Below are 24004 nucleotides of genomic sequence, written 5' to 3' on the forward strand. Positions count from 1 at the left end.
CTCGTTTGTCTGAAAATGTGTTTTCAAAAGGACCTGAGTCAGGTACGTACTGCGAAGTAAAAGCAGAAGCCAGTATTATGACTAATAACTGCAATTGAGTTGCTCTCAACTCATAGCAACCCTATAGGACAGAAGGACCCTCTGGGTTTCTGAAACTACAGGAGTAGAAAGCCTCAGCTTTCTCCCACGCAGCTGGTAGTTTCAAACTGCTGACCTCAAGGGTAACCACTACACAAACCATGGCCATTACTGTAATATACTTGACATTAACAAGTGCGTGCTGTGATCTTTAAAAAGTTGCACAACCAGCAGTATTTCTTCTGAGCTGTTGGCATTCCCTATGTAGCCTTAACTAACCAACCCAACTGCCTTACCATCACTGCTGCCCAATAAAACCCTGCCAGCTGCCCAAGCCCACCTCTAGTCCTTGAAGCCTGTCTCTTTCTGCTTGGCCCCTGTGTGGGTGCCATCCTGTGCCAGTCTACTACCCCTTTAAGCTCACAGTCATCCTGTACACCCCAGGTGCTACTTCTAAGAACCCTTCCTTGACTTCACAAACCTCCACTCTGTAAAACCACCAATCCCACTGCTTCCAGCACATTCAAACTCACATCAACCCTATAAAGGATTCCTGAGACTTTACATCTTTCTCCTAATGAGCGATTGGTGGATTCAAACAGTGAATCTTGCCATAACAGCCAAATGGGAAACCCACCATGCCACCAAACAAACTGGCATCGAGTTCATGCCAGCTCAGCAATCCTATAGGACAGGGTAGAACTGCCCTGGTGAGTTTCCAGAAATAACCCCCTCTTCTTTTTTTCACTTGGTCACTTTTTTTGGTAGTTTTATTAGCATTTCATCCACATGTCATACATGTTGATAATTCAGTCATATCAAGAAGAGTTGTACACTGCCAAGATTAACCCCTTACAACGAGTAGAAAGACTCATCTTTCTCACAGAGTGGCTGGTGGTTTTGAACTACTGACCTTTCAGCTTTCAGTGAGTTGTTTCTGCCTTTTAATATTTGGTGGGGCTCCTTTGGACTAACAAAATCTGCCAGCCTTCTGAGAGGAACGAACAAACGTGAACCTGAGCGGTTCCCATTCCCTTCCACCAGATAAACGCCTCAGAAACCCTTCTCTTCAGTGTTTCCAAGACTGACTTAAAAAGCGTACATTTGAAACATTTTCTTTTAGAAGATGAACCTGTTCCAACAGCTCTGTTCTAGCTCCTTGCTTAATCCAACCCTCCCAGGCTGCTTCCTAAGGACGAGGACTTCGGATGAGTCTAGCGGGGAGGCCGACGAAGTACAGAGGCCAGCTCCCTGAATGCTGCCTGCCTCCATGGACATATGAATGTCTAAGCGAACTTCTGTCGCGCTTCGGTGGACCCTACCAGGTCCAGGTGCCCTTCGGGTCTACAACGAGGCTCCCGCAGGAAACCAACTGCGTGCCAACTCCCAAAACCTGAGCATCGGTAGGGCGGGGCCCGGAAGAGGCCTCGGCGATGAGGGGCGGGTCTCGAACGAGAGGGGCGGAGCTCGGCTGCCCGCGGCGGCGCTCTCAAATGGCGTCATTCCTTTGCGCCCGCTCGGTGGCAGGTAATTGGCCCGTGGGCGAGGGGGCGGGGCATCGGCGGCGAGGCGAGGCGAGCGGCGGCGCGCGAACGGTTGGCTCAGCCCCCTCACACCGGTCCCCACAGGTCTCGCGGTCACCGGCTGGCTCCCGACCCTCCGAGAGTTGGGGCCGGCCGGAGGCATGGCTGGGACCCTCGTGCCGGGCGGCAGGAGGAGGAGCGGGCCCCCGGCGCCTCGCCCGCCGCCCGCCTCTGGCCACCCGCCGAACAAGCGAGCCCGGGTTTTCACCGACGCTGCTCCGGACCCCGAAGACCCATTCGGCGCGCACGGCGACTTCACCGCCGACGACTTGGAGGAGCTCGACATCCTGGCGTCACAGGCCCTGAGCCAGTGCCCGGCCCCGGCCCGGGACGCGTTCGGTGAGTGCGCCCCGGGGCCTTGCCCAGAGAGTGATGGCGACCCCTGACAGCCGCGGCTTCCGGCTCCCACGGCCACCGCGATCCGCGCCTCTGGCTCCCATCCTGCCCTGCCGCCTTGCTTGAAACAGGAACGCCTCGGTTTAAGCAGAACCGAGTTTTCAAAGCAGAATTTGTGTTCCAGAAGGTCCTTTCACTTGAGGAACACATGTCTGTAAGCAGCTGATTTGTAATGGACAGCTAGGTCAGCAGGTTACTGCAGTCCAAAGCTGGGCCACTCAGTTCTTGGTTCTAAGCTGAGATCCTAAGAACATGACCACTGCCAGCCCCAGAACCATCACTGCCCATTCTTGGAAAGTTTTTAAAATCTTAATTAAAATAATAATAAGGGTTTTTAAAAATAATACTACTGTCCCCTTAGGAGCATGGGGTCAAATAAGTAAGGTCAGCAGTTTGAAGCCACCAACCATTCCGCAGGGGAATAAGACAGAGCTTTCTACTCCAGTAAAGAGTTACGGTTTAGGAAACCCACAGGGGCAGTTCTACCCTGTCCTGTAGAGTCGCTGTGAGTTGGAATTGATTTGATGGCAGTGATTTTGGGGGGGGTTTGTTTTTTAGTTACTGTGTGCCCTTTGGGGCAGTGGTGGAGTGGATGGGAGAGAGGAAATGTGGTTCATCTTTCAGACAGCCAAGAAAATGACTTACCTTGTGCCATGATTGCGTGAGACGCCCTGATGTTGGGGACAGCAGACTTGGCAATGAACAAAAGACAAAGGGCCTTCCCTCTTTGAGTTTGCATTCTAACAGCATGAGAGCGGCCTTGTAGGACTCCCAGGAAGAGGGGCTTTGAGGGCACTTTGCATCCCCACTTGAATGTCTCAGACTTCTTGAACTCAATCATTTCCAAGAGGCCCAGTTCCCCTCTAGTTCCTGGCAAAGCAAACACTGAAGAAATAAGCAGATCATTCCACCGGACCATGACAGGCACTGTTCTTCATCTGTTGGTACAAGGTGACTCCTCTACTTTCTTCAACCCCGCATCTACTTCCTTTCCATTTCCTGTCAGCTTTACTTTCTAAATGTATCTCTAGACTTTCTCTGTGTCACATCGTTTCTATCATCTTTCTGACCTATGCCGCCATCATCCCTTTCGTGGACATTGATCACCCAAATTGTCACTCCATAGCCCAGCCAGAGTGATCTTTCTGAAACTCAAATCTGACTATCTCAGAGAGGTACAGATACCCATGTGTGCGCAGAACATCCTTACAGAAAGCCCTGTAACAGCTTCCCATTGCTTTCAGAATAAAAACCAAAGTCCTTCACCCGACCTTCGAGGCTTGACATGGTCCAGCCCTCCACTCACTGAGTTCCAACCATACTGACCTTTCTGTAGTCTTTGAGTTTTCTCTTCTGTGCTGTCACAGGCACTTCACATGTTGCTGCTTCTTGGCTCTTGAATGTTCCTTCCATTCTTTATGCCCATTCATCGGGTGGCTGGGACGTGACACTGTATCTGGAAATAGGGGCCTGTCTAGGAATAGGGGTTTTATTGTGTTATGTAATGATGTCACACCAGAGTAGGGTGAGTCCTAAGCCCCATCCTTCTGCGTAGTGTCTATACAACCCTCAGAAAGACATTGGCACTCCCACAGGGAAGGGCCCTTCCCAGAGCTGGTGCTCTGATTGGGACTTGTAGCCAATGTCCCAATGGTCGAAAACTATCTTCGTGTGTGTGTGTGTGTGTGTGTGTGTGTGTGTGTGTGTATGTGTGAGAGAGAGAGAGAGAGAGAGAGAGAGAGAGAGCGCTTGCTAGCACATTAGGAAACTAAGGCGTTGGGTTAGATTCTGCTTGTTCTTCAGCTCGCAGCTTTCTTAGAAAAGCCGTGCAGCCGTCCTAGTTGGATTGAATGCCCCTGTTCAAGGCTTCCTTGGATTTGTTCTCCTCTGCAGACCATGTCACAGTTGGGGTTTTACATCTCTTCAGGTGACTAATTGTTGATGCCCTGTAAGTGCAAGGCTGATGTCCACTTGTACTCAGTGGTTTGTAGGTCCTCAGGAAATACTGTTGAATGATTGCTCACTGAGCTCCAGGCAAGCGGGCACTCCCGTCAGCCCTTGTGGGAGTTGGGTCGAAGCAGCCATAAATAGATTCATGAGTTTGAATCGTGTTCTTAGCGTGGAAAATACCCAGACCGCATGACGGATCTTCTCTCAAGTGTGTTCCCGAGGGACACTGCTCAGTGAGGCATGTTGGGCTATAACACGTGCACGGGAACCTTGTTTTCCAGGCACTCGTCAGCTCCCCAGAGTAGACGGGATGTCGAAAACCAGAAATCCTGCAGGAAAAAGCAGAGAGAGTGGGACGCTTAAAGATAATTTTGAATTAGAGATGCTTCATGCACAATACAAAGAACTGAAAGAAAAGGTAAGTGCTTTTGACCTATCTTTGCTAAGTCGTTCACTCATTCATGCATTATACCACACAGTAACACATGCACAGGCTATAAAACAAGGGCCTACACTCATCAACTGGAGGAGGATATGAGGGAAACCTGAGTAAAGAAGGCAAAGACATTTAGACTGAAATAAACTAAGTCTTTAGCTCTTATCTGCCAAGGTAAGAAAGTAACACTGTGCACCAGTTTCAAAGAGATACAAGCTTTCTGTTCCCACAGGGAGATCTTTACACACAGAGCACATCATCATCATGGCACCATTTGCAAGAACCCAGCCAGCCTTTCCAGTGTGATTTTAGATCCCTAAAGAACCCAGAAACAACGGGGGTGGGGGGGCGCCCTTACAGAAGCTCATGGGAAAATTCCATTCTTTCACTTCCATTGTTCCATCCACTTTTTGAAGCCTTCCCGCAAAGTGGTTTGTAAGTTCTGGGACCTGTGTGGCCCAGATTGTTTATCAGGGCCCGAAGAACCTGTGTACGTGTGTGAGTGCCAAGTGTGTCCCTGGGCTGTCCTGCTGAATATCAGCTGGCCCATGAACAAACCTAGCAGATCATGGTGAAGCCTGCTTGACATGGATGTATTTTGAGCACTCGTTGGTCAATAGGAATGTTTTTCTGTATTTTCCCCTCTCCCCATCTACATGGTTCAAAGAAACTTTTCACAAGATTGATTTTGGGATTTACAGCTGAAGACGATGGAAGAAAATGTCCTCATTAAAAATGGAGAAATTAAAATTTTGCGAGACTCCTTGCATCAAACAGAATCTGTTCTAGAGGAACAAAGAAGATCACATTTCCTTCTTGAGCAAGAGAAAGCTCAAGCGCTGAGTGACAAGGAAAAGGAATTCTCCAAAAAGGTGACCCCAAATGTTTGCTTCGCATGTTACAGACCCCAGCCTGCCTACTTGCTGAATCCCTTTACAAGCAATGACCAAAGTCACTTGCAAATCTTCCAGGGGTCGCTGTTTTAAGTTCTTTGTGATGTGGGCTATTAGCCGGGCACTGCTCATCCAAGCTCTGCATGTGGTTTGAGAAGAGACTTCAGTGAAACTCTACTTTGCCATGGAAGTTGTTCTTGGCAGGAGTAAATCACTAGCTTAGGCTGGAGAAGCAGACTAAAGCAGGTCTTCTGAGTCTCTTCTAGCTAGACCTTTTGGTAAAAGGCTCCTTTCAGTTGACTGCAGTCAATGTCACTGCCATCAAGTCCACTCTGACTAGTAGCCCACCCTAGAGGGCAGAGTCGAACTGCCCCTGTGGGTTTTAGACTGTACCTCTTCAAGGGAGTAGGAAGCCTCAGTTGACCTAGCTTAAGTCAAGAGGAAAGCATGAGGTCTGGCACCAAGTCTGGGGAAAGCAGGAGTGTAGAGGCCTCACCTCGGGTGACTCGGCTTTGCCAGGCCTCCTCTTTACCATCTGCGCTATTGCTGTGGAAGGAGGGTGCTCTCAAGAAGCTCTGGGCTCACATTCTGTAGAGCAGAGTTAAGATGTGGGCTCCTTCACCTCTGGCTTTAAAATTCTGGGGAAGGCTCTAATTGGTCTAATGGGTGTGATTTGCCTATTCCTGGACTGCTCCGGAATCAAATAACTGGCAACTCCCACTCAAATCACAGGAGAAGTGGGTGTGCCTCAGGGAGAAGGAAACACTGTTCCAGGGAAGGAATAAGAATGTCCAGTACACCCCCCCACCTTCCTTCAGCACATCCGGATGCTCCAATCTCCACACAGCCTTTTCTGTTGTGACCTCATTTGTCGGACTTAGTAACTGTTAACGAGTGCCCGGCACGAATGGCAGCAACTGGCTTCCCATGTAAGATGAAGAGCCAGGGGGTTTGCAGTCAGACTGGAGCAGAATGTGAACCGAGGCTTCCTCACATACAAGTGGTGGTCATAGACCACTGACTTCAGCTCTGTGGTTCATTTCCTTGATCTTTTCCAGGAAATATCCAGAAGCCTTCCTTGCTAGGAGAATAAAAGCTTTTACGCTTACCGTGTGCGGTGTTGTGCCTGGCTGTGAGCTGTAATAGGCGCTTGGGCCAAAAGCATCAGGTCTCCGCCACCACACAGGATTTTGGTAAAACTATTCCAAATACCCTGCCCAGACTTGCAAGAAGACCGGGGCTCACTAAAGGAGTCCCGACGGTGGTGTAGTGGATGAAGCAGTTCGAGGCCACCCACCCTCCGAGAGAGAAAGATGAGGCTGTCTGCTCTCATAAAGATTGAATCATCTCAGAAACCCCTTGAGGTGGTTCTACTTAGGGTCCCCAGTTGTCAGAACCGAGTTGATGGCAGTGGGTTTGTTTTATCTTTGGTTATGTTCACAGAAAGGTTAGCCTGCTACTGCTGAGATAGGGTATCTCACCAAGGTCTCTGCTATGCATTTTATATACATATGCATTATTCTTCTTTCATCCCCACACTGATGAAGAGAGAGGTTAGCTGCACGGTGGGATTCTGAGAACTTCGTCAATGGTAGGGCTGGGATTTGGACCCTCACAAACTGCCCTCACACTAGTTGGGAACTGAGTGGTTGTGCTCCAGGTAGACTTTGGGGAAGAAGGCGCAAGTGTGACATGTCAGACAGATGTTTCCTTAGGTGTGTTTCTTTTAGCTTGAGACTCTGAAGCCCAGGGATATTTTGCATATAGGATAGAACTACGCCAAGTATATGTGTGTATCTCTCTTGCCTTTCAGCTCCAATGCTTGCAGTCTGAACTCCAGTTTAAAGATGCCGAGATGAATGAATTAAGGACAAAGCTGCAGAACAGTGAGCGAACAAATAAACTGACCGCCCCCACAGCCTCCCACCTCAGGTGAGGACGGTGCTGAAGGAGCGTGCAGCTGTGCGCTGTTTGGGAAACAGACCAAGACTCTGGCCCCTGGGCACAGACCCTCTTTGCTGAAGGATTCCAAAGGGGGTTTGATGAGGCTTAAATGGGTCAGAGCATTGAGTCTGAAAGGCCCAGCACTCTAAGACGTGATTCTTGTGTGTAAGACTTGATAAACACAACACCTTAGGATTCAATTTATTTGAGCTAAGCTAGAAGGAAGTTCGGAATGTTTGTATTTCAGGGCTAGCTGCTTGCGATATGTTTTCGCATTTACTCCAAGCCCTGGGTGTGCTGCCCGATGTGGGCAGCTTTTCAGTGGTATGTGGCCCGCTCTCTGTGACCAGACTGCTAGAGGAGTCTAGCATACTGTTGATGGCAGCCTTGAAATGTGAACAGTGGGGGCAAAGTGTCTTTCTCTGGTCTTGAACATTCTCCCGAGTTCACGGAGTCAACCTTTGCTCACAAGGAGCAGGATGTGAAATTGGATTCTTACCTGGGTGGCGGCTTGTGAGACACACAGCTGAAGAGGTCGATTTGTCACCTCTTCATGTATCACCAACAGAAAGGCCTTGGCACTTCCACCCAGCTGGTTTGCATTGCTGGGTACTGCTTTTCAAACACACAGACCCTGCCTCTGAGGAATGGGCAGTTCTCGGGAAGTTGGAAGACAACACACCTGCCTCTGTTGTTATTTAGTCCCATTCTCCTTTCCATACCTGTTCCACTCATGGCAACACGCCTTCCAATAGCCCGTCTTTCCTTTGGAAGTCCTTATGCTCCATCTCTGACTCTGGAAAAGAAGCTGTGCCGCCTCAACACGGTGTTTGTGAAATCGGACCCAGTAAAGACAGAGCTGCTGCCGACAGTGGCTGAGTAGAATAACAGAGAAGTAAAGAAAGAGCAACACATCTGTTCCTGTTCCAGAGTAAACCTTTGTGAAAACACCTAGACAGGAGGAGGTCTAAAGCTTGTGGGTGGAAATTTTATAACTGGGTATTTTAAGCCATTCTAGCCGAATCATTGCTTTGCTTTCATGGTCATGTGTTTCCAGTCCTAGGAAATGTCCTTCGGTGCTGACAAAGCCAGAAGCATGCCCTCCACAAGGTGGACAAACATCTTTCCCTACAAAGGAGTCTTTTAACGCTAGCATGTCCCTTCCACATCCGTGCCAGACAGAGGCAGGGCTCAAGGCGCTGGCGGGTAGAGAAGGTAAGTCAGTATGTTTGTCCTCTATCAGTATCCAGATTGTAGCATCAGAGACAACAGTGACCACTTCTGACCGTCCCTTGCCTGTGGGCCAGTAAGTCTACTGGGTTGGGCGTGGGGGTGGGGGTCGGCTTGTCTCAGCTGAAGGCTTCACTGGGACTCACTCCATGGAGTCTCCCCACACGGCTACTGATGATGTGGCAGATGGAGTCTTCTAGAAAAGCAAACCAGAGAGAGAGCCAGGCGACAGTGACCTTTTTTAGGGCCTAACCTCTAAAGTCCCATCACGTTTTCTGCCGCATTCTCGATGCTAGAAGCAAGTCAACTCATGGCCGGACCACATGCAAAGGAAACTCAGCTTCCCCTTTGGAAGGGACGAGTATTAAAGAATTTCCAGGCACCTTTAGAGCTACCACAGTCTGCATCCACTCACCATACTGGAAGCACAGCTGGTAGTCGGGCTTCTGCTCTGCACTCTCTTCTCAGCCGCAGGGTTGGCCAGCTCAGCTCAGACTGCGGGAAGGCTGCTGCTACTAGAGGCTGCCTTAGACCACTCTGCCAGCTTAGCTTAGGGTGCAGACAACGCTGCCTGTCCCTCCCCTTCCTAAATCGTGGCCTGACGCATCTGCTGAGGATCTGCAGCCCACTGTGCTTTCTGGCATCTTGTAATTAAAGGCAGTGCAGGGTGATGTCACAAGCTGGCAGAGGACCGTAAGAGCCTGGATGAAGTCCCAGTCACAATACTTCCTGACTTGTGTGACTTTGGACAAGTCCCTTGGCCTCTGTGCCCCCGTTTTTCCGCCTGTGACATAGGCTGATGCTAGCACCACCACCGTGCAGCACGAATGACCCACTACTGTGTACAACCTCACAAAAATGGCTGCAGTCTTAGAAACCGCTTCCACGTAGGTGGTGGTAGTTGGTGACGTTGTCTTATGGGCTGGTTTTGGAGTGAAAAGAACAGTTTCTTTGCCTGTGCACAGTTCAGTTTTACATGAGGAAGACAAAATAGGAGAGGATTCGTGAGCGTCTTTGGCTCTTGTTTGGATCCATGGTTGAAGAAGTAGAACAATTTCACCTTGTTCTGCATATAAGAAACGTGAGGGTTTGGAGAATCCCTGCCCTTTTATTTCAAATTTTGATTCACATTTTATCTAGGCTCAGAAGACAAGGCCCATATTCTGGGAGGCGGATCTATAAAACAAGAAGAGACCCAGAAACCCCTCATTGACAGCTGGATGCAGAGATCACTCACTCAAGGTACCGTGAGACCTGCCCCACCGGCATGCTTCATCACCCAAGGGACTGTCTGGTGCCAGGTACTGCTTCAGAGAACCAACAGACGGGTCATCGCTGCCACCAGTGGCAGATTATAAAGTGGAAAGGGACCAGACAGGTGTGCCCTAGAGCCTTCGGGGCTCACAATGGGTCCTCAGCTTTGATAGCAGTTGGCATTCCAGAACCCACTGCCACCCAGTTGGTTCTGACTCATGGCCAGTGATCTTATAAGACACAGGCGAACTCCATAGAGTTTCTGAGACTGTAATTCCTTAGGGAAACAGAAAGCCTCATCTTTCTCCCTCAGTGGCTGGTAGGTTTGAACTGCTAACCTTGTCATTAGCAGCCCATTGCTTACCGCCCACTCTACCACCAGAGCTCCCTACTGGGCATGCAAGGAACCCCCCGAAACACCTTCTGAGGCCCTAGAAAAAGCTTCCCTGGCAGAACCTCTAGAATCCCCTTATTTTCTGCAGGTTCCGTTTTGATAAGCCTGCTTCTGAAGCAACCTTTGGTCCCAGGGTCCTCCTTAGGTCTGTGCCACCTCCTGAGCAGTTACTCTGAGACTCCCCCTGGCCCCCTTTTACAACCACCAGGGCTTGGCAGGTAAGTGTGAGGCTCCTCGTGTGGGAAGGAGTTGCCAGGGAGCAGCCTCTTTGTGCTTTGACCAGCCTGGGAGTTTTGTGGGCTGGGCTGGGACACTAGAGTGTACTGCAGAGAGGTGGTTGGGGGTCTGCGACATTCTCTCCTTCCCACACTTGTCTTTTCTTTTGTGTTTGTTGCCAGTGCCTTGCCTGGGATTTCAAGTCTCAGGACCACAGGTTTTCATGAGGGATCATTTTCCTCCTCAGCCCTGAGAGAAGCACAGGACCTGGCAGTCACTGGGCTTAATCTGATTGCCAGGAGTGAAGGTTCATATGACCAAGACCCAGCAGAAGGAGGCAGAAGGACCTTCCCACTCTGCCAGCTTCCTGGAGCTGCGCATCTCCTGCCCCTCATCCAGTTCTTCGTCGGTTTGCACTGCCAGGCTCTGCAGGACGTGGCAGCAGCCAAGAGAAGTAGAGCACCTGGAGACCCACCCCCCCACCCCGCCTGTGTGAGTGCAGGGGGCGAGGCCAACCCCGAGGACTCGCTCTGCCACCTGGAAGGCTTCTCCGTGGCTTCCCTCTGTGTTCTTCAGCACCTGGTGTGCCATAGCGGTGCTGTCGTCTGCCGACTGCTGTCGGGAGCTGGACCGGATTTCACTGCGGGGGAAGGCAACAAGAGCCTGGTTCACAGCCAAGCTCACGGAGAGCTGACCTCAGCTCCCAAGGAGACTGCTGATGACCAAGCCCCACATCCACTGTTGAAGATGCTTCTGCAACTGTTGGCTTTCTCTTCGGAAGTAACAGGTCACCTTGGAGCCAGCACCCTGAGCCAGTGCCTTAAGGTTTTGGTGAAATTAGCAGAAAACGCTTCCTTTGATTTGTTGCCCAGGTATAAGGCAGCGTGGGTGCCTGGCCTTGACCCTTGCTCACATCCTGGACTGGTTGACAGGGCACACAGGTCAGGGAGGACTGACAGGATGGGACGTGCCACCAGGTGTTGAGTTAATTTGGTTTAATTCTGCCACCTTAAAGCTGTTAAGCACAAGGCACATGTGATCAAAGGGGGCTCTTAGCTATCATGGAAGAACGTGCCCTCCCTCCCCCCAGGATAAAGGTTGAACCAAGAGGCCTTGGAACATGGGTCGGGTGAAGGCCACGCAGCCACAGCCACATTGAATTTGGTGGATCCCCTAAGGAAGCAATGGGCATGGGGCAGGTGTGCAGCCCACAGGTTGGCCTGGGGTCTGCTTCGTTGTGCCTACCACTGGCGTGAGCCAGAGGCTGCTTGCTCCTCTTGACATTTGCTGGCAGTGGCACTGCTCTGAGTCCTAGCTTAGGGAGCCAGGGCCTCCAGGCCCAGGCCCAGAGCGGCAGAACTGTCAACACCAGTCATCCCCTTGTCCAGCCCCCTCAGCACTCCTCCCAAGGGCCCTTTGGAATGTCGACTGGCTCCAGATAGGTGAGTTCACTTCGGAGTTCAGCACTCCCATGTCCTGGAACAGTTCTAGGCCCAGGGTGTCCCTCCTGCAGCGGCGCTCGGTGCTTCCCACAGTGCTGCCGGGGAGCAGAGGTGTCTGTCAGGAGCCCCGTTCTTAGGAGCTGGTTGCTAATTCCAGAAACCACATTTTTCCCGGTATTTGGCAGACACTACTCCAGTCCTCGTAAGCTCGTCCACCAGGCATTGGAAACGAGCACTCCTGCATGGCTCATGTCATGCCCTCCCAGCCTGGCACGCTGCAGGCACCATAGGGAGCGCGCTTGGCCGATGGTTCTTGGGCCCGATGTCAGTCCCTATCACTGCCTGCTTAATGCCCTTCAGAATTCCTTTATTTACATGCTGAGCTGAAGCCCAGGACCTACAATTCCACCCCCACCCCGGAGTGAAAGCTTGGGGTGGGAATGCTCATTAAGAGCATGCAAAGCAATGTAAATAGCAGGAGAGAGCCCCTTCTCTGTGCCTCAGCAGCCTTATCCGGGGAGTCCTCGTGCGTGCCCCACCCCTTACCAAGCAGATCATCTCCTTAGTCACTCCCCTCCCTGTACCTGTTGCATCCATCCTAGTCCGAGGGCACAGGGGGCTCTCCAGGGGCCAGCCCAGCAGGTGGTTCTGGGCGAGTGGAAGGCCCCAGGTGGTAGGAGAATTTCATTATTTTCATTCCCTTTGTCCATGAAATTTCTGAAGCCCCTCGTAGCCGCTCCCTTTGTACATAAGATTTCATTTAAAAGGTTCTGATATGATCAAGAAGGTTAGAAACCACTGTATTTGATACAAAGGTGGGTATTTCTTAGCAATGTCAGGGTGGACTACGTAGGGGTTACTTCTAGCCCAAGGATGAAACCAGATATCCAACCAGGTCAAATGTCAGGCTCCCAGGAAGCCTGGGACTTGGTCCCTGGTGGACAACTGAAGGGCATTTAGCTGTGCTGTGCAGGATTCATTCTAGAACGACCTCACCAGGATGGCATGTGATAGACTGGAGAATGGCCTTGCCCCCTATTGAGTGAGGATGCAGGCGGGGAGCCCTCCCTCATACTCCCTGGGCTGTGTGCATTGAGCCAGCAGCGATGCTCCTGGTTGGGAACTAGGCTCTTGGTGGAAAGTGTTCCTTGGCCCGTGACCTGGGCGAGCAAGCAGGTGCCTGGAGCTCCCAGTGCACAGCTGGTAGTGCCCTTCTCATGCTCGGCAGCAGGGGAGCAGTAGTCTTCCTGCCTCCGAGTGGTCTCGGCCCACCCCTAGCCAAACCCATGGCTGTCTCTTCGGGAATCTCTAGCAGGCACACGACAGTTCTCCCACAAGTCAGGGCCTGCCTCCCTAGTTGGGAGTACGGGCAGGTAGGAGCCTGGGAGGCCAGGCACTGTGGATCAAGGACACGACCAGGTGGGGGCCTGTCAGTACCCATGTGTCCACTCAGATGGGTTCTCAGCAAGCGGGTGGGGGCTAGCTACCCTTTGAACCCAGGTCTCTCTGAACTTGGTTTCCTGGGTACCGACTGCGAGCTTCTGTGAAGACTGGCAGCTTTGGGGTACTACAGGACAGTTGTACTCTGCCTGACAGTCATAGAAGACCTCTGGTGGGAAGTGGCGGGGGGCTCAGAACTGGGCCTCAGGGTGTTATGTGTCTCTGGGCCTGATTTGTAGGTTCCAGTGTGTGTTCCGGGTGCTGCCACAGGGCCTCAGCTTGGAGACGCCCCTGCCCAGCGTGCTGCTGGCTGTCGAACTCCTCTCCCTGCTGGTAGACCACGAGAAGCTTGCTCCTCAGCTCTGCTCCCACTCGGGTACGGTGGGGTGAGGGGCAGGGCAGGGCAGGGCCGGGGGCCTCGCCCCGGCATCTGAGTGAGAAGGGCACCCTGAGTGAGCGGTGGGGCGTCCTTCGCAGAGAGCTGCCTCCTGCTGCCGCTATACATGTACATCACATCTAGGCCAGACCAGGCGGCCTCGGAAGGACAGTGGCTGCAGCTGGAACAAGAGGTATGACTTGCCCCCGCCCTCCTAGGCCCGGGACGGAGTGAGCATGGGCGACACCAGCCAGCCACTGGCCCTGGGGCATGGCAGGGCTTCCCAGTGACTCATTTGTGGGTTGGGGGGTCCTGGTAGCCTAAAGGACCAGGAGGTGGGTGGATTGTTGGTGAGCCACAAGGCTTGGTTTTGGGCAGAGGAGCAGTTGCTGAGGCAGCTGGGGCTCTTTCAGGAGAAGCTGAGGACGGCCCCAGCGAGAGGGGTGGTCCCCGTCTCCTGTGCTGTTCTAGGCGGTGTGGCTGCTGGTGAAGCTGGGTGTGCAGAGCCCCTCCCTGCCAGTCACTGGCTCAAACTGCCAGTGCACTGTGGAGGTGAGTGGCTGGGGGCACGGAGCTGCCAATGCAAGGCAGCTCTGGGTGGGGAAGGTGGCCCAGTGCAAGCTCTGCTCCTAACCTGACGCCCTCCCACCCCCCACCCAGGCAGTGAGAGCCCTTACGGTGATGCTGCACAGACAGTGGCTGACGGTGCGGAGGGCAGAGGGACCCCCGAGGACGGATCAGCAGAAGCGGACAGTTCGGTGCCTGCGGGACACGGTCCTGCTGCTCTCCAACCTGTCCCAGAGAGACAAGCTCTTCACCGTGCACTGTGTGGAGGTCCTGCACAAGTACGACCAGGTGATGCCCGGGGTGAGCGCCCTCATCCGAGGGCTCCCGGACATGACAGACTGTGAAGGTGAGCCGCCCAGAGGGCCCCTCACTGCCCAGCCCCACAGTGGTTTTGCCCGAGGCGCCTGCACTCACTGGCCTGACTCCCTGCTCCTGCTCCAACTTGTCTGTGAGCACGCGGGGCTGCCATGGGTTTGGCTCCATGGAGCTGAGCTGGCAGGGCCTTTGTTTTTCCAGCAACATCCCTGCTTGAATTGCCTTTGTATCACTTTGCTTGCAGTAGCAGGGGAGCAAGGCCTGGGTGGGGGGCACTCCCCAACCGGGCTTCACAGCAGAACCCTCTCCCTGTTGCGGTCCAGAGGCAGCCCTGGACGACCTCTGTGCTGCCGAGGGTGACGTGGATGACTCCGAGATGGACTGCACATGAGGCCGGGCGGCGGCAGCCACACTTCCTCACTTCAGGGACGGATTAAAAGCAGCGACGAGCTGTTCTCGCCGAGAAAACCCTCGCCTCCGTGCTGTTTCCTGAGTCTGGTCTATCTGTGACTGCGAGTGGGAGGAACGGCAGGACCCAGGGGAAGGTTCCTTCCTCCTGCCCACACCCGTTTGCAGCTCCACTGCCTCCAGGCAGGAGCCCTGTCCTAGTTCTGGAATTGCTGAGTCATTCTTCTGGGCCAAGGGAAGAAACTGTGCTGGGAATGAAGAGCTCCCACCTCAGGCTGAAACTAGGGACACCTAGGCCTGGGCAGCACCCCACCCCACCAACAGGGCTGGGGCTAGTCCTGGAGCTAGCCACCGCACAGCCTGGCTCCGGGTCCTCGTCATTGGCCCCCTCACCAGGGAAAGCACCCTGGGGCACTGTGCCAGCCCCTGGCCCACAGCTGTGGAGCTGAGCAGGCCCTGGGGGAGGGGAGCAGTGCGTGCTAAGGAGAAAGGGCTGGGCTGGCAGAGCAGGGCCACGCCTTGCTCACGTGGGCTGGTAGGCGGGTATTGCAGGGGCGGGGTGGCTGTTTTTCACTTCCCGCCACTGCTGGCCAGCCAGCCGGGAACCAGTCCGCGTGTGTACCCTGAGTTTTAGTAGCGAGTTTTCGGTAAGTGCAGACCCCAGGGAGTCCCGGGGTTGAGTGTGGTACGGGGGTGGGGGGAAGTAGCAGTGGGGTCCCCTCCTAGATGGGCACTAGGGGAGGGCCCAAACTCTTAGGAAGGAGACGTGCACACAAACCTACAGGTGAGTGCTCTGCGTGAAGATGGCTTCCTACCCCACATCAGCACTGCCATTGATCTCTTCACTGGGGCGTTCACCCCCACCCCCACCCCTACTCCTCCCAGGCTCAGCAGCAGGTCCTAGCCCCACCATGGGCTCCGAGGCCCCAACCCTGGGTCCGGTGCAGACGCTCATCTTCTTGGACCTGGAGGCCACTGGCCTGCCCTTTTCCCAGCCCAAGGTCACAGAACTCTGTATGCTGGCCATCCACAGATGTGCTCTGGAGAAGCCCCAGGCCCCACAGGGGCCGCCTCCCACGGTGCCTCTTCTGCCACGCGTGGTGGACAAGCTCTCCCTGTGTATTGCACCGGGGAAGGCCTGCAGTCCTGTGGCCAGTGAAATCACGGGCCTGAGCACAGCTGCACTGGTTGCACACGGGCGCCAGAGCTTCAACGCCGACCTAAGCAACCTGCTTCGAGCCTTCCTGCTCCGGCAGCCACAGCCCTGGTGCCTCGTGGCCCACAACGGAGACCGCTACGACTTTCCCCTGCTGCAGGCGGAGCTGACTGCCTTGGGCCTGGCTAGTGCTCTGGATGGTGCCTTCTGCGTGGACAGCATTGCTGCTCTGAAGGCCTTGGAGCGGGCCGACAGTCCCTCGGAGCGGGGTCCCAGGAAGAGCTACAGTCTGGGTAGCATCTACACACGCCTGTATGGGAAGACCCCACCCGACTCTCACACGGCTGAGGGGGATGTGCTGGCCCTGGTCAGCATCTGTCAGTGGCGGCCACAGGCCCTGCTGCATTGGGTGGACGCTCATGCCAGGCCCTTCAGCTCTGTCAAGCCCATGTACAGGGTGGAAGCTGCCACTGTGACCAACCCAGGGCCATCAGGTGCCACAGCCACAGCATCCCTGGTCACAGCCAGGAACCTAAGTTCCAGCTCTAGAGGGGGCAGGAAGCCCAAGGATCCTCCCCCCACAGAATGCTCTGGAATCCTGCCCAGGGAGGGGCTGCTGGCCCCATTGGGCCTGCTGGCCTTTCTGACCTTGGCAGTAGCCATGCTCTATGGGTTGTCCCTGACCAGACCTGGGCAGTAAAGCCAAGAATCTAATAAAGACCTCCAACAGCACCTGCTGGTTACTGGCCTGCGCATGCGTTGCCCTCTAAAAGTGGGTAAACCACACGTCTGCTCAGCAGACCGAGCGAGCCCATGTGAGCAGGAAGAGACTGATGTTGGCTGGAAAGGACACATGGCCCAGGCTGTGAAGACATGAGGGTCCAGGTCCAATCGCGTGCCTTTATTATACATGGTGCAGTGTGCAGGGGTCAAGCAAAGAATGAGAACGTAGGCACTCAGTCTGGGCCTGAGCTGCCACTCCAGCCCTGCCCCACCATTGGTCCAGGGGGCCCTTGGCCCGTGGATCCTGCTCACGAAGAGTTGTAGACTGAGGTACAAGGAGCTGAACCCCCTGTGCTGGTGTCGGGGACTAGGGACTCGGAGGTCAGTTTCCCCCCAGGACCCTGAAGTTTCAGCCTTCCAGCAAATGTAACACGTTTCAGAGTAGAACATGGGGCAAATATTTGGCTAAAAACACTGCAAGGAGACTTGAGTCTTGACGGTGGACTGCAGCCAGCAAGGACAGGACAGCTTCCTCGGGTAGCAAGAACTGTGGGTGACATGGACTTCCAGCTGGTCCCAGGAGGTGCAGGGGCAGGATGGACAGGCAGCTGTTGGGTACTGAGGCACAGCTCAGGCTCCTGGGAGTGCTGGGACTGTGTCCAGGGGATCGCTAGCCAGCTCCCAACACGGCTGGCTTTGAGAGGAGCACCCTACACCCTAGAAAGCCATGGCCAGCAGCTCTGCCGGAACCAGGACCCAGAATACTGGACCCGGGCTGCTGACAGCCAAGGCTCTGGAGGCAAATTCTTGCCCAAAGAACGCTGCACTGTCCTAGGATGACAGGCTCAGGGTATTCGAAGAAGAGACCTCCCACCCCACTCCCTTTAAAGTTTGGCTTGAGATTTCAGCAAGCAGTTCAAGTAAGGACGAGGACAGAGTTTGGTCCCAGCCCACCCTGGCAAGGGTTGTCCTCCCACCTCATCAGCATCAGATGAAGCTATGTGTACAGAGTGGACACACGCACCTCACACGGGGCAGAGAAGGCCCGTGCCAGCAGCTGTGCGTGCGTACATGGGCATGTGCACAAAGGGGCAGGCTCAGGGGGCTGCCTTCGGGGCATCCATGTAGGCTGGGTTGTAAGGAGGCTGGCTGGCAGGATAGGGCGCAGTTGCACCTCCTGAGAAGAGAGCAGACGGGGTGAGCTATGGGTAGGAAGGGGCGCAGGGCATGGTGGTCAAAGGTGTACTCTAGGGGGGAGCCCCAGGACCAAGGGCCAGGTGGGGCCGCAGAGGTGACCACAGTACTTACCAGCGAACATCTCGTGGTAGGCAGGCGGGCCCGCTGGCTGGGCCAGATAGGGAGGTGGATACTGTGCAGGGTAGGGTGCTACCATCGGACCTGGCTGGGGAGGCATGGGGTGGTAGCCCGGGTAGCTGGGCGGTACACTGGGAGGCTGTGGATAAGGCGTGTGCACCACGGTGGTGGTGGAGGTGGTTACGACAGCTGCAAAGAGAGGCCCAGTCAGGAACCCTCGACACCCCCAGGCCTGCCGCCCTCCTACCATTTAGCCACAGCAGGGCCTGGTCAGCCCCTCCTGCCCACCCAGGGGGTCGCCCTGTGGGCCTGGCTCAGGCAGGCATGCTTACGACGGGGTCGGCGGCACATCTTGTACAAACAGCAGCAGGAGCAGGTGAAGCAGATGATGATGGTGACAATGGAGAGCACAAAGATGGTCAGGCCGATGGCCACCGTCGCCCCAAACCTGCCAAAGAGCTGGTGGTGACCAGAGACTCTCACCCACCCCAGACCAGCGCCACACCTCCTCAGGCCATGCTTGCTGAAAGAGCGGGTGGAGCTTCCACCTCTAGGAGTCGTCTCCCTGTTGCAGCAGGATTCTTTGTGAGTCTGCGTGGTGGACCTCACTCTGGGGCGGTCCTGTCCCCACCCTCAGGTCCCTGGACAAAGTTCTTCAAATGGCCCACACATGCAGCGCCACCTACCGGTGCACAGGTGACCAGAGTACTTGCTGTAGGCCAGGCACTGTGCCACCTGGGCGGAGACCTCCCAGGTGGGTGAGACAGCCAAGGCCCTGGCCTCTCGGAGCCCAAGGGGACCCAGGAAGCACAGGAGATGGAAGTGGGGGTGCTTGTGAGGAGAGTGGAGGCCAGTGTGGGCACACAGCTGCCACACTCCCTGCCAGGTGTCCACACCTATGCACGCCAACCAGCACAGCTCCTCCAAGGTTTGGAGCCTGGGAGCTACCGGGGTGATGTGGACGGACGGGGTGGTGCCTTCTGGAAGAAGCGCCTGGCCTCCTGCCTGGCCCCGGCTCCCCCAGCAAGGTCCCTAGGCAAGTGGAGGGCTACTCTTTGAGGAAGGGGGGCACCTGCTGGGGGAGCGGGGGAGGGAACGTTCCATGCTGGCTTTCGAAGGAGGGAGGGAGCCAGAGCTCTCCTCTGTCCTCCCAGGCTCCCAAGGAGAGGCCAGACCGGGAGGCCAACAGAAAACAAGTGTGTTTACTGTCCCTGGCAGGCAGGGGGAGGGGGGAGGCTCAGGCACTGGGAGGCCTGGCAGTCTTGGGAGAGGGCCGGGGCGTCCAGCCATTCAAGGGCCTCAGGCACAGCCTGAGAGCAGACCTGGGGGCAACTCCACACTACAGACAGTGCCCGCAGAGCACAGCGAGGCCCAGGGCGGGCAGACAGGTGCTTCCCTGCACAGTGCAGACGGCCTCTCTCATGCGCCTGCTACACACACACACACACACACACAGAGCAATCTGCTCACTGTCTCTCCTGCATGTCTCTCTCTCTCACACACACGCACGCGCGCGCACGGTGGCCCCCCAAGCTCACCCCATGTTAGCCTCCACCTTCATCCAGGGGTTTCCTGCATTCTTTCCATCCTGGGTCACACAGCCTCAATCTCCTCCCCTTTCAGGAAAAGGAAAGTAGTAAGCCTCCTAGGGCGGCCCTCCTCCCTTATGTCACAAGAAGCCTGGCCTGACACGTGGCTCCAGCCACCACCCTCTTAAAGGAGTAGCTGGGTCCAAGCCCCCTCAGGGCTTCCAGGGGGGCCAGAAGTCAAAGAGGGAGGGAGCCAGGAGGGGAGCTGCGCCCCGCACATGGCCCGTCCCCTGGCTGGCCTGGGAACCACAGCACGTCCAGCTCACAGCCTGGGACTTCTCTGTGGGGCGGGGGTCAGGGGGTCCCAGCAGCCAGCCCGTCAGTCCCCTCTGCCCCATCACCACAGCCCCTCCCCACACGCCCTGCTCAGAAGCCCCGGAAAGCCGTTGCAAGTCTTGGGACCACACGGCCCCTTCCATCACCCACTGAAACCACGGGTCCCTATCCCTATGCTGGTGTGTACATTGTAACTGACAACTCAATTACAAGGGGACTGGCAGAAACGTCTATGATAAAGCAGAATTTCATCTCTAATTATAGAACAATGAAATGGAATTCCTCTCAGAGCAAGACCTACTGTGGGCTTTCTGTGGCCCCTCTTCTAGCCCCAGCCAGCCTTCTCCCTTTCCCTCCCCTCCAGTTTTGGAAAGCAAACAGGGCCGCCCCAACAGCCCCCTCAGGGCCTTCCCCATCCGACACTTCCTCCCTGCTCACCCTCAGATCTCAGCTCAAGGCCCCACTTCCTGCAACACACCTGTCTGTGGGGGCCTGACGGCCTACAGACTCGAATCAGTCGCTCCCTAGTCTCGGAGGCCATCACTGGCTGACACCCCCAGCAGCTGGCATCCAGCAGGTGCCCACTACAATCCTGACAGTACACATAGGGCCCACAGCTGAGTAAGAAAAGGCCCAGAGTCGACTTAGCCATGAGCAGCTCGAGCCCAGGGCCCCAAGACACCTACCTCGGAGCTCCGAAGACAGGACCCTTTCTGGTTTCCTCCTAGCTCAGAACCAAACCCGCCTCTCCTCTCCAGCCACTGCCTGGCCACACACATTGCTGACCCCAGTCTTCCCGAACCTGCCCCTGGTCCTTCAACCCTGTGTGGGGCTGGATTGTGGGATCGGAAACCAGGACTCCCCACCCTGATCCCCCCTGAGCCCCCTTCCCAGCAGGAAATGCTCAATGCCCAGTCTCTGCTACCTCAACCCCTCCGACCCAGACCATACTATCTCCAGTGAGCATCGCAGCCTCGCCTACTACACAGCTCTTCCCACCCCTTTACCTCAGCCAGAGCAAGCTCCTTCCTGAAACAGCCCAGCCCAGAGTCCCCCTCCCCTGCCCATGGGGTCCCTTGCCCACAGAACCTGGTCCACTACTGGGTCCTGACCTAGCTGGGGCCAGAATCTCCTGTGGGGCCATCTAAAGGCCACATCTGGGCACCTGGCCACATGAAGGGTGCTCCCTGGGCATGAGGGTGGGGCGGGACGCTGCAGCCTCAGGCCAGCCCAGGGACAGACAGGATCAGCCAGCCTGGCAGGGCAAGGTGGCCAGGGCACAGAGCGCTGCAGAGGGAGGGAGCCCAAGCTGCACTTTCACCCTCTCCAGGAGCCGGGACCTGACCCAGCACTGTCAGGAAGGCCCCTCACTGAGCAGGCACCCAGATGGCAAGAATTCGAACCCCCACGCAGCCTGGAGCTCAAAGTCTTGTCTCTTCCTCCACGAGGCAGTTGAGCCTCCAACAGGGGCAGGTGTCTAGATCCACCAGGGCAGCGGGCAGACAGCTTGTAGAACAATCACCAGTCAGAACATAACTGGGGGGGTGGGGGGAGGCACTGAAGACCCATGTGGAGGGCATGTGTGGCCTACTCCTTCCTGAGGGGCAACAAAATGGCATGAGTCTGGCTAAGAGGGCCAGAGGATGCCAGCCCCTGACCTGGGGGCTTCATCCAGAAGTCACAGCCAACACCACACTGCAGCAGTGTCTGTGGTACCATCAGTGGTCGCAGAGCCTTTGCCCACCAACTGCACCCTGGACCCCCCTCACTGTCACCATCACCCCATCACTACAAACCCACCATGGTCACCTCCTCACGGGACCGCTGCCCCTCACCACCCCTCACTCACACACGGCCCATCCCTCACACCTCCACTGCCTATCCTGTGCACCCACTACCATCCACCATCACTTCATCTCTACCTCCTTCACCACCACCCCTCCCACCACTGCCACCTCATCACCTCACCCCTGGCCCCAATGTGCCATTGCCATTACCCCTCACCATCATCTCCCACCCCATGGCCTGCACCCATCTGTTCATCTAGGTCCAGGTGGACCTGCACCCTGGCCCTTCAACTTTCAACCACAACCCCATCCACTATTGTGACTCCCACATACGAGAGTACCCAAAGAAACCCGGAATTTCCTGTACCCCCACAAGGGTACGTATTTGAATTTTTTAACAAAACAACCTTATCACCTTCAAAGTATTCTCTATTACACTTAACACATCTGTCAAATCTGTGATTCCAGTCTTGGAAATGTTTTTCAAACTCATCTGTTTGGATGGCTGGCAGCACCTCCCTTGTTTTTTGTCTTCGCCCCCTCTACCTTGTCAAATCGCTGTCCTCTCACGTCCCTCTTCATTTGCAGAAACAAAAATAAGTTGCATGGAGCGTGCTAGGTGAGTAAGGTGCATTGGGCAAGCGAGGCATGCTGTTTTGGGCCAAGAACTGGCCCACTGAGAGGGCTGCACGAGCAGGTACACTGGTGTGGTGTCAAAACCAGTTCTCCGTCTGCCACAAATCAGGCCTTTTTTGTCTCACACTGTTACGCAATCCTTTCAGAACCCCTAAATCAGGCACCCTCAAACTACAGCCCATCGGCCACATGCAGCCTGCCATGGACATGTATCTGGCCCGCCAGCTGGTTTTGCCCGTTTGTTTTACTTCAAAATAAGATATGTGCAGTGTGCATAGGAATTTGTTCAGTTTTTTTAAAAACTATAGTCTGGTCCTCCAATGGGTCTGAGGGACAGTGAACTGGCCCCCTCTTTAAAAAGTTTGAGGACTCCTGTCTAAATAGAAAGCTTGATGAACAGTCTGACCTCGTGGCACACACTACGTGCGAGTAGACATGTCTGTCCGGACCTTTCTGTCTGTCTGTAGGGCCGTTGACAGACATCAGAATGATGCTTGTCATCAACTGACATTTCACCATTTTTGAAACGAGAAAACCACTCAACCACCCGTACACTTGAGTTTTCCCCACAGCGCTGTCCTTGCGAACTGTGTTCACCATCACAACAGTTTCCGCAGCATTTCCCAGGCAGGAAACAGAATTTCACAGCTGCACACTGTGCTCTTAAATCGACCATCCCAAAAAACGAGCGAAACTCCTTTTACTCAAAAACTCACTGTGACCAGAGAGAACCTTCCCAGAGAACCCAGATGCTACTGGGTGCACTAGCTCAGAGTGAGGTGCTTGGTGCTCACCTAGTGGGGAAAACATGTAGTTTTGGGGGGTACACCCTTGTACAAATGAAAACACTGTTCCCCGATGAGAGTGTCAGGGTCCATGGTGGTCTGCAGCAGCCCAGCCCACGGGCTCTCGAGCGCCTATCCCGCCCCCCAGCCCCCAAGTGCCCCAGGCTCTGGATGGCGTGATCCACACTGCAAAGAGGGAGACTCATGGTGGGCACAAGTAAGCCCCAGCAGGCACACAAGCAAGCAGTGCACACTGCCTTTGGACACACAGAGAACAGGTCGCAACACGGACCGACCGTCGGCTGGGCCACACAGGGGCGGTGACACGGTCAGAGTGAAGCCCATGCGCACCACAGTGCCGCAAGGACCAGGACTAGATGGCGCCCAGTGACTGAAGGTTTTGATCATAGACTCTAAAGAAGAATCCAGAGAACAGAATTCCCATGTCTCGGGGGTCCAGACTTTCTGAAGATGGGCTGGAAGGGCCCTGGACACAACCGTCCTGAGATAACCGTGAACATGTAAACCAATGTTACCCCCTGAAGTTCTCTTAAAACCAAACCATGGTTAGCCTAACGAACACAGACTGCCTGCCCTGAGCATCGTTTGTCTGTTGTTGTTTTCAACTTTTGTCGATACAGGGTCAAAGTCAAAAGCGGAGACTCGGGGGCAGCAGTGGGCTGCTGCCTACGGGCAGGGCCCTCACAGAAGGAGGGTGAGCGAGAGAATGCCGTCGCTGTCCCGGACTGCACCTGTAGAAATGGTCCCGTGCGCGTCAGTTCTACTGTGCACCTTCGCAGCCACCGCAAAACTAAA

General features: G+C 55.0%; 3 protein-coding genes across 6 annotated transcripts in view; 2 read left to right on the top strand and 1 right to left on the bottom strand.

The window, feature by feature from the left end:
• The first annotated feature begins 1631 nt into the window (after window positions 1–1631).
• Window positions 1632–14975, top strand: ATRIP (ATR interacting protein). Its single transcript, XM_075547289.1, has 13 exons — window positions 1632–2000; window positions 4289–4425; window positions 5145–5315; window positions 7150–7268; window positions 8338–8495; window positions 9651–9752; window positions 10247–10376; window positions 10557–11246; window positions 13496–13632; window positions 13734–13825; window positions 14104–14184; window positions 14293–14545; window positions 14838–14975. Exons 1-13 carry the CDS (start codon window positions 1763–1765, stop codon window positions 14903–14905), a joined length of 2376 nt encoding a protein of 791 aa, XP_075403404.1. The 5' UTR covers window positions 1632–1762; the 3' UTR covers window positions 14906–14975.
• Window positions 14976–15495: 520 nt separating this feature from the next.
• TREX1 (three prime repair exonuclease 1) lies at window positions 15496–16810 on the top strand. Its single transcript, XM_075547290.1, has 2 exons — window positions 15496–15569; window positions 15808–16810. Exon 2 carries the CDS (start codon window positions 15834–15836, stop codon window positions 16776–16778), a length of 945 nt encoding a protein of 314 aa, XP_075403405.1. The 5' UTR covers window positions 15496–15569; window positions 15808–15833; the 3' UTR covers window positions 16779–16810.
• A 148-nt stretch (window positions 16811–16958) lies between these two features.
• The window catches only part of SHISA5 (shisa family member 5), a 30863-nt gene continuing 23817 nt past the window's right edge, over window positions 16959–24004 (bottom strand). For 3 of the 4 annotated variants that reach the window (XM_075547294.1, XM_075547292.1, XM_075547293.1), the window contains exons 3-5: window positions 18448–18563; window positions 18110–18304; window positions 16959–17978 (exon numbers count right to left, since the gene is read on the bottom strand). In XM_075547294.1, the coding sequence (XP_075403409.1) occupies window positions 17899–17978; window positions 18110–18304; window positions 18448–18563 (391 nt within the window). In that variant the 3' untranslated portion in view covers window positions 16959–17898. Of the gene's footprint in view, window positions 17979–18109; window positions 18305–18447; window positions 18564–19653; window positions 19732–24004 lie in introns of all 4 variants that reach the window. The other variant, XM_075547291.1, reaches the window with a different exon arrangement.

This window comes from Tenrec ecaudatus, chromosome 4, assembly GCF_050624435.1.
Source record: "Tenrec ecaudatus isolate mTenEca1 chromosome 4, mTenEca1.hap1, whole genome shotgun sequence".
Taxonomy (NCBI): Eukaryota; Metazoa; Chordata; class Mammalia; order Afrosoricida; family Tenrecidae; genus Tenrec; species Tenrec ecaudatus.

Coding starts and splice junctions, on each gene's coding strand:
- TREX1 (XM_075547290.1), top strand. CDS start 15,834: ATGGGCTCCGAGGCCCCAACCCTGGGTCCGGTGCAGACGCTCATCTTC.
- ATRIP (XM_075547289.1), top strand. CDS start 1,763: ATGGCTGGGACCCTCGTGCCGGGCGGCAGGAGGAGGAGCGGGCCCCCG. Junction 7,269..8,337: donor CCCACAGCCTCCCACCTCAG/GTGAGGACGGTG, acceptor ATGTGTTTCCAG/TCCTAGGAAATGTCCTTCGG. Junction 13,633..13,733: donor TCAGCTCTGCTCCCACTCGG/GTACGGTGGGGT, acceptor CGTCCTTCGCAG/AGAGCTGCCTCCTGCTGCCG.